The sequence below is a fragment of the Cyprinodon variegatus genome, unplaced genomic scaffold (assembly GCF_000732505.1).
Source record: "Cyprinodon variegatus isolate N-32 unplaced genomic scaffold, C_variegatus-1.0 Scaffold269, whole genome shotgun sequence".
Lineage (NCBI taxonomy): Eukaryota > Metazoa > Chordata > Actinopteri > Cyprinodontiformes > Cyprinodontidae > Cyprinodon > Cyprinodon variegatus.
Window position 1 is genome coordinate 57,143 of NW_015150722.1, and position 9,160 is coordinate 66,302.

The window sequence follows — 9,160 nt, forward strand, 5'->3', positions numbered from 1 at the left end:
ATGCAATCAGCTGGTTTTCCTCAGATAGAAACTTTGAATCAATCTGACTGAATTGAATAGAAATGAACTGAATAGAAAGTTGAGTATTCTAAATGTTTCATTATTTCTATTCGTAATTTGTTCATATTTCTTCCATAGTTTCTGAAATCACCAAACCCATTTAAGGAAGGTTCTTTCTTTCTTTCTTTCTTTCTTTCTTTCTTTCTTTCTTTCTTTCTTTCTTTCTTTCTTTCTTTCTTTCTTTCTTTCTTTCTTTCTTTCTTGTCAGAGATGTTCGGTTCGGATTAACTGGGATCATTTCTAGTTTTTTTTAACTGTTTTTTGTTTAAATGTGTTCACCTGTTCTTGGCGCAGAAGCACAGAACAGGTGCTGCCTGTAAATTGCGGCTCTGTGAGGACCAGCAGGGCGGAAGTTCCTCATCTTTGCTGTCAGAATAAAAGCAGCTGCTCCTCTCGTATAATAGAGGCGCTTTATTTTGAAGGGTCACAGCAGGAAGTTGTTTGGACTCCGAGGAATGACTGTCAGGTGGGTCAGTCCCTCCCCCCCCCCCCCAAGTGATAAACTTGTTCACTTTGCTGTCTCTCTGTTCTGTTTTGTTCTCGCTGCCGGAAGGAGGGAGGGAGGAGGGGAGGAGGGAGAGCAGGAGTCGGAGGAGGTGATCCAGGAGGATCCAGCCCTCCTCCAGAAAGCAGCTGGATCCAGCAGCAGCAGCAGCAGGCGGAGGACAGACGGAGCTGCTGACACCATGATGGAGAGGAACCTTCCGCGGCTCTGCTTCCTGCTCTGGATCTCAGGTCAGTGATCTGATGGTTCCTCCTGGATCCTCTGGTTCTGGATCAGGATCGGTTCCGCTCGGTCCGCCGGACTTTCCTTTAGTTTGACAACTGGAGCGCATTTTAATCCGCCGGATTAAGCTAATCCAGTAAAACAATAAATCAGATTATTTTAGCCTATTTGCTGATTTCTTCCTTTTCTTCCAGAACTGAGTTGAGTTCAGATCAGAACCAGTGTGATGGGCTGGGATTATAGGCTGGGATTATAGGCTGGGATTATACCTGTTTGTCTCCTCTGGATTAAAAGCAGTGTGTTGGACATGATTGGGAATAATCTCCTTATTCCTGCTCCACCAGCATTAACCTCCCACTGTGATAGCTGTGCTGCTCCTCAGCAGGAAGTGGACCCATGAAGGGACAGGGTCCAGATTGGGACAGTTTGTCCTCCTGTCCCCCTCAGTTTGGGGCAGAGCTGCTTCAGGTGAGTCTGTAGGCGCGTGACTTTCTCACAGCCTGTGATGCATGAACTCTGAGCCTCAGTCTGGATCTGAGTTGTTGCCAAAACAATCAGATGAGCTGACAGCCGCAGCCTGTTCCTCCTGGGGGGGGAACATGGCAGGCAGCTCTGCTTCAGCACCCAGTCCATCACTGGCTGCCTCCCTGGGCTCTTCTCCTCCTCACTGCTCTGGAGTTTGCAGGACGTTAATCCAAACCTGCAGGTGTGTCCTGAAACTTAGTGAGGTGAGGAGATCCAGGCAGGAAGTGGCCATGAATAGCAGGCAGAGGAAGTCCCTGATGGAGCTGAGCTTGGAGCAGGAAGTGGAGCAGGAAGTGGACGCACATCCTCCCGCTGACGGGGAAAGGTCCTGCTGACAGACTCAGAACATAAGAAGTTAGTTTGAAGAAACCTTCTTTACTTTAAACCAACTTTAAATCAGCCCGCCTTCTCTCTGCATGCCAGGTTCTGATTGGCTGCTGAGGAGAACCAAAGTTTTCACTCCCTGTGAACTTTAGAGAGGTTTGGATGAAGCTGCGTTTAATGAAAGTAGAAGGATGTTTGGTCTCCAGGACGAACCTTAATAGCTCAGTGGGAGGAAGAGTAGAGAGCAGGAAGAGGTCTGATGCCTGAGACGGCCCACAGCACCATACAGCCACCACCGATCTGTTCCTCTGCCTACCTCCTGTTTCCCTCCAGTCCACTAGGTGGCGTGTTTAGTTGTGCTCTAGGCAGTAGCCGCTGTAGAGTAACCAGCTGATGATGTGCTGTTGGGCCGCCATCTTAGGAAGGTCACCTGCTCCACTCAGTTTGATCTATTAGCGGAAAATGTAGACTTTTTTAAAATTTTGATCTGATTGACACATTTTTCTTCGATGCTAAGTGTTTACATAGAACCATCAGCCACATGTATGACGCCGCAGCGTCTTTAGGAAACAGTGGCTGGGGAATCGGACACGGTAGGATGATTAGCTGCTTCAGGGTCTGCTGTGGATAAAAGAACCATGGAGGAGAACATGTGACCTCAGATGAAACCAGCCTGGGTTCAGCAGCAGGATCCTAAACACACCAAAATGAGTGGCCTAGTCAAAGTCCTGAGCTGAATCCTGCTGCGGTGCTAAGGAAGCAAGGTTGTTCATGTTGAAAAGCTCCAGTGTGGCTGATTTTAGAAGGTGGAGAGGACCTGGAGCCCCCGACTCGTCTCTGCAGCTGAGGCGGATCACTGATTAAAAGGATTTCTGGTTTTGAATAAATACGTTTCTGATCAACATGTTTTTGATTGAATCATGTCTGCGGCCACATGCAGCAGCTGCTGCTCCGAGCTGCATGGAAACGTCAGCGTGGCGCTGAGCAGGGGCGGATTTAGGAAATGTGGGGCCCTAGGCAAAGACAGGCAGGGGCCCTCTGAATGGAGAAAACAACACATAGAACAGACCCATTCTAGATATAGAAATGTTAATAGAATAGAAATCCATAAATTGTTCTAGGTTGTGTCCCTCTCTTCTTGTCCCTTTTCTTCTTGTTTTCCTCTCTATGTTTTGTACTCAGCTGACTTTTCATGCTGTCTCTAAAGGAATGAAAGATTCACTGTAGACAAGCCATGATCTGCTTCTCTGTTCTCCATTTTTCATTTGGATGAAATAATAGCTGCATGAATCATGACAGCAGACAAGATAGAGGAGAGCAGGAGGCGGGGTTACCAATCTACTCGCTCTGGAGAGCAGAGTTCGCTGCTTTTAGATGTTGTCTCCAAAGTCTCCAGTAGCAGAAAAAAGTCTCTAGATTTGGCGCTAGGAGCTTTTTAGAAATCAAAGTGCTAGAGGGGTCTGAAAAGTGGCTAAATATAGCGACTAAAGCGCTAAGTTAGCAACACTGCTCTTTGCATGGTTTGTTTTCAAATGGTTTGCTGCTGTCTGTTTGGACCTTTCTGAACATGTGCAGCAAATAGACTGATCCAATATGGTGGACACTGAAGGGGGGGGGGGCTGAGACACAATTAATATTATCAGTGTTCTGATGGCATTTTAGCCAAATGATTTTTATCAAAAACATAATTAATGTGCACAGATAAGGAATAGTTGCATTGACCATACATGGAAACAGAGTTTTCTGGGGCCCCCAGGAACTTGGGGCCCTAGGCTACTGCCTAGTATTGCCCCCCTCCTTCATGCTAACGGGTTCAGTCGGATGACCTCAGGTCTGCTGGTTTGGAACAAACACACATCTACGTTTCTTCTTAATCTCTTGGGGCTCTAGATCAGATGGAAACCCATCTGGGTGAGGCCTTTGACTAGGCCAGTCTAACTAATAAACCTACTCTGATCTAAAGCCGTTGCTGCAGCTCAGGATGTTTGTTTTGGACGTCGTCCAGCTGAACTTGAACCTCCCTTAAAGTCTTTTTCTCTCAGGATTTCCTCACGTTGAGCTCCATCCATCTTCCCACTAACTTTAACCTCTAATCAAGACTTCCCTCAGCATAATACTGCCATCACCACGGTGAATTCTTCTGATGGAAAAACCGTCCCAGCGCTGTTTGTCTGAACCCTGAGGCTGCCGTGTCTTTGTAAAGCTGGAGAGCGGCCTGCATGTCTTTGGCTCCATGGTTGGACCTTGGTCAGGATGTAGTTCTGCGATAGTAGAAGCCTTAGACCTACGTTGGGGAACATCTGCAGGAGCCTTTTAAAGCCAGCCCTGCTGTTTCTGCCCGCTAACCGCCCCGTTTTGGACATGGCGTCTTCATTTGTTTCCCATAAGCTTCACCTGCTTAACGAGGTCAATCTGAGGAAGCCTCAAACGGCGATGGATGGTCTGTCTGTGCTCCTGTCCTGGCTGTCAGGGATTTATAGTCATCAGACTGTTGGAAGGCTTATTTTTAGTAGCATATTATTGTCTAAGCCCCCCCCCCACCATAGTGATGAAGCTTTGCTGTAGCGGCTAACTGCTGAATGAATCTTCAGATTACAGAAATGAGACTTTAGAGACATTTGGACCAGCAGTAACATTCTTATCTTTAATTGCCTTTCCCATAGAAGGATGGCAGCAAAGTCTCTCCTCTTTCATCTTGGATTACAGCTCAGCAGTCTGGGTCAGCAATGACCGCTACAGTTGTTTGGGGGGGGGGATAATTGACAGTCTGTGCTAGCATGTCACTTCCTGTCCTCTCACTGTATGTTCAGATTCACTGGGAACCTGAGGAGGCTGGGTCTCAGTCTGAGGGTAGAATTAGAGAACAGCGTCTCTGCCATGGATCCTATCGTCACTTCCTGTATTTCCTCTTTGTCACTTCCTGTATTTCCTCTTTGTCACTTCCTGTATTTCCTCTTTGTCACTTCCTGTATTTCTCTGCTACTTCTTGTCTTTCGTCTCTGGCTGAGTTCTAATCCAGCGGCTTCGTCCTCTGAAGGCCAGATTTGTCGGTTGATTACGTCATAACGCGGCGCCGAGGTCTGTTCTGATTGGAAGACTCCTCGTTATGCGGCCGACAGATGCGTCCTTTTTATCCATTTTGAAGGACAGGTCCGCTGTATCCTCCGTAGCCTTGGGTAACCCAGGATTCATTGCTAGTCCAAGCAAGCCGGCTGCTCTGAGGAAAAAGGGAAATGGCGCCAAACAGTGGTGGACATTGGAAGTGCAGTTTAATATAGTCTGTGAATAGTTCCGTCTGAAATGAATGAAAATAGTTTTTTTAATGGTTATTGAGTCAGATATGTGGTGGTAATGTTTCATTTATTGAAAGGTTTTATGTAAATGGGTTTGGCTGACATTTAAACCATTCTTTGCCTGCTTTTTGTGTAAACTTTACGGTTGCTAGGCGATGGAAGGTTGGACTTGTTTGAATGCAAAGACAAATTCTTCTGGTCTCCAAATTTTCATGGTCCTGGAAGAACCCAGTCCAGGTAGAGCGGGTCCTTGGAGGACGCAGCCTCTGAAATCGAGCTCAGCCTCTCCTTGTCACTTCCTGCTTGGTCCGGTTTCCTGTTTCGAGGCCCTTTGTTCAGGGTGGTGCTAATTGGCTGATGTGTTTCCTGGGAAGAAGCCTCTGATCCTTAAAACAGGAAGCTGTAACTCTTTCTTCCCTCTGTAGCAGCATCCACTCAGAGGAGTGGTTTTATTTCATGTCCAACCAGCCGATTGAATGAAAACTTCTCGGTCCATTTTTTGCCGTTTTCTTGGAGCAGAACCGTTTGCTTTTATTGTTGAACTCATTATTATTCTATGAACTGGAGCAGAAGCCACGCCACCATCTTTAATCTAATTACATCAGCTTAATTAAAGTCCCATTCAGAGGATTAATGCAGTGATTAAATCCTGCAGAGCGCTGATCAATGTCCTAAAGTTCTGCCCGTTGCTCTGACCCACATTCACTGACTGCTTCTATATTTATGTCGACAAACACTCATATTTTTAGGTCCAGCGGGGGACGGATAAACTGTGGGAAAGTTGAGCGCTGATGTGGCTGTCAGCGGGACGGAGGAGCGGAGCAGGTGACCACAGAGAGGTCCGGCCGCCGGGCCTTCTCCTCGCCTCCATCCCTGGACTCTGACGGAGTCAGGCTTCCTCTCAGGGGTCATGAGAAAAGCACTGGGCGACTTTCCCAACTTGCTCCTCTGGCCTGGAGGCTCTTAAAGGCGCAGACACCCAAAGCTTGATGTTTTTTTTTATCTGTGATCATCCAGCCTGGAAGAGAAGCCAGAGCCGCTCTGAACCCGGACAGAACGGCTGTGACTCTTCTGTGATCAGAACTTATTCTGGGTTTGGGTTCAAGTTACTCTGAGCTGATGTTTGCCTCCAGACGCTGGGAGCTGAGCAGCAGCGGAGCAGAATAGTTTATTTATAGGGCTCCTCTCTGTAGGGCCTGTCTCTGGCTGTAAGGGTGACGTGCTGCTGGAGCACAAACAATCCAGACGGGAGCGTCAGCCTCGCTGAGCTCCTAATTCAGGCTTGGCTGTTTCTGCTCAGCAGCTAATGACTGTTTACAGCAGAAGCACCACAGGCAGTCTGTCAGGTGGTTCTGCTGAATGAGCCGGATCCCTCAGAGCGCTCCGCCTGCCGCTGGTCGGCCCACACAGTCCTGATCTATAGATCAGCTGAGCTGAAAGAGGTAGACGGATGGGTGGGAACGGGTAGGGTTAAAGGTTTCAACCCAGGAGGTGTGTGAATGACTCCCGCGCTATGCCACCTGCTGGCCTGGAGGTTTAACAGCTTCTCTCTTTGTTTTCCTGGACTGTAAAATAAAAAGCACAGCATGGTGAAGTGAGTCTGGAGTTTCTGACGTCCACGGTTCTCTGGTGAGGTTGGTAGTAGTCAGTATGCTGCCTGAAGCAGCTTGGAGACGGAGAAGGCCTTGGACTCGGCCAAAGAAGGCTGCTTCTGCCTCAACATGACCTTTAATGGCGGTTGGAGAAATCTTTAAGTCCAGAGTCGCGTCTCTTTTTCCCTCGCCTTCAGCGTTCTTACGTTTCCCTCTCCTTCCTGACTTGAACTCTGACCTCAGCAGCTTGAGGTTCCAGTTCTGACCATCAGAACCTCCTGCCTAACGCCAGCTTGTTGGTTTCTGGTCGGGGATGGGTCCAGGTCCAGGTTCAATAGAGACGAGCAGAACTGATGAAAACCTTACAGGTAAAATGATGGAGGCTCCTGTTATGCTTCTCAGCTAACCGCCTGGAATAACATCTGGACCAAGGTGACCAGATGTCCCCAATTTCCAGGGACAGTCCCCGTTTTGGACCACCTTTCCCGGCTAAACCAGTCCCTGGAAATGTCCCCGTTTTTAACTTTTATGAATGAGGGGAAAATGTTGCGTGTAGAGTGTTATTACGGTAGAAAGGTGCGTGAGCGTGTTAGGCAGAAACAGCTGTTAGGCTGCTGTTAGCATAAAGATGATTAAAACAGTGCAGCGCTTCTGGACATCAGGGGATCCAAACAAAACGAATCGATTAACACCCCCACCATGTTGGGATGTCATAACGAACTTCTGCTTTTACTTCTTCGTCTGTTTAAAAAGTGGTGCGCTCTTTTTTTTTTTATTTGTGTTTTAAAACGTAATCAATAAAAAAAAATATATATATATCAGGTTTTACTGCTGGAAAGTAAAATAAACTGGGATTAAAAACTCCTTATAAGGAGCTAATCTGGTTCAGTGGTTCTCCAGGATCAACAAAAGTTCATTTAAAGATGTTTTTAGAACTGATTGGTGATCTTTACTTTTTATTTAAGAAAGTTAATTATAATAAGCAGTTTTTTCTGATTTATAGTTGTGTTTTATGTTCATAGACTTCCAGGCTTAGTTTTGCTTTTCTAAGAACATTTCTCATGAAAACAGGAGTTAGTAAGAGGAAAAATCAGAGATGACTACCTCTCTAATGTTCATTTATTTGGCTGCTTTTGTTTCCAGCTCCAAATATTATCCAAAATAAATATTAATTACCATTTTTAGTATTTAATCAGATGAGATACTATGTTTCCTGCTGTTTTTGGAAGTGATTTTGATGAATGTCTGTTTTAGAATAGTGTCAGACTGATAGAAGAGGAGAGAGAGAAGGTTGAATGAGAGGAAAACTGGAACACTGATGGGAAGAAGAGCTGAAGAGAAGGAAGAACAATCTGGGCGCCGCACAATGGCGGCCCACTGCTGCCAAAGGGATGGTTAAATGCAGAGTTCATTCCGTTACTATCAGCGTAATGACAATGAAAGGTGGGGAAAAAAAAGAAAAACTTTTCTTTTCCTCATGTCCCTCTCCCGTTAAAAATCAGAAAGCCCTGCTAACGACCTTTGACCCCTTCTCTCTCTCTCCCAGCCCAGAGACACAGTTCTAGTTTTCTATAAAGAAAACACTATAGATATTTTTCATGTTTAAATATTTAAAGCACTTGTAAAAATAAATGAAACCTTTATTGTCCCCATTTCCTAATTTCTTCTTGATGAGATTTTTTTTTTTTTATCTACGAGCTGAAAATGTCCCCAGATTTGATTTCAGAAATCTAGTCACCTTAGTCTGGATTTTAGCTCCATCCTGACTGAACTGTTACTGCTGCTGGGAAACTTATTTCCTTTTTAACAGCAGTGTATGTGAGTGAGACGGCGGTTATGGAGGCAGCGGATGGTTGCTCCCTGATCCTCCATGTCTCTGCCCTCACATGTAGCTGTAAACAAACAGAGCGCTTTCTGAAAGGTCATGGGTTTAATGTGACGGTAATATCAGCCATCATGTTCTCAGCGTCGGCCTGATCCCTCTCAGCTTTCAGACCGCTGAACAAAAGCTGCATCAGACCCATTTTTATTTCAAAGATGTCGGCGTGTAAATTGTCTTGATTCTGCAGCTGAAGCCGAGGCCTCGGGAGAGCAGGAAGAAGGCAGAAAGTTCTCTGTTTCCAGAACAAAGGAAAGAAAAAAGGCGAAGCGGCTGGGCTCCTTCTGCTCCGTCTTGTCACAGCAGTTATCTAATGGCTCTTCAAAGGATTTCCCAGGGCCAAAGTTTGTCAGATTTCCCTTAAACCACGCGGGAAGACCGGCGCCACAGACACAAGCTTCTGAGCTCTGATTGGCCAGAAGCCTGGTCTCCTGTGAGGCTGCTCGCAGTGCCGCTGACAGATGTTTCAGCAGCAGCAGCATCTCCTTCAGAGCTGCCCTTCAATGAGGAGAGACATGATTAGAGAGGTTAATAAAGCTTTAGACAGATGGGAGTTCAGGGCGCCCATTCAGACTAGATGAGGAGGAAGGACGGCTGATATCATCCTCTTCTTCAAGCCATCCTCTCCCCGCTATCTGCTCCATCTTATGAAACAACAACATTATAAATCAGAAAACGTCTTTTCTCTCTTTCCTGGACGCCTCAGACTTCCTCTGTTGGATGAAGTCGTTCTCCTTAAAAAGTTTTAAAAGGCATTGAA

General features: G+C 46.3%; 1 protein-coding gene across 1 annotated transcript in view; it reads left to right on the forward strand.

Annotated features, from left to right (window-relative positions):
- Window positions 1-627: 627 nt before the first annotated feature.
- LOC107089874 (endothelial cell-selective adhesion molecule-like) overlaps window positions 628-9,160 on the forward strand; it is a 70,796-nt gene continuing 62,263 nt past the window's right edge. The window contains exon 1 of the mRNA XM_015382895.1: window positions 628-795. Coding sequence (XP_015238381.1) covers window positions 747-795 — 49 coding nt within the window. The 5' untranslated portion in view covers window positions 628-746. The remainder of the gene's footprint in view (window positions 796-9,160) is intronic.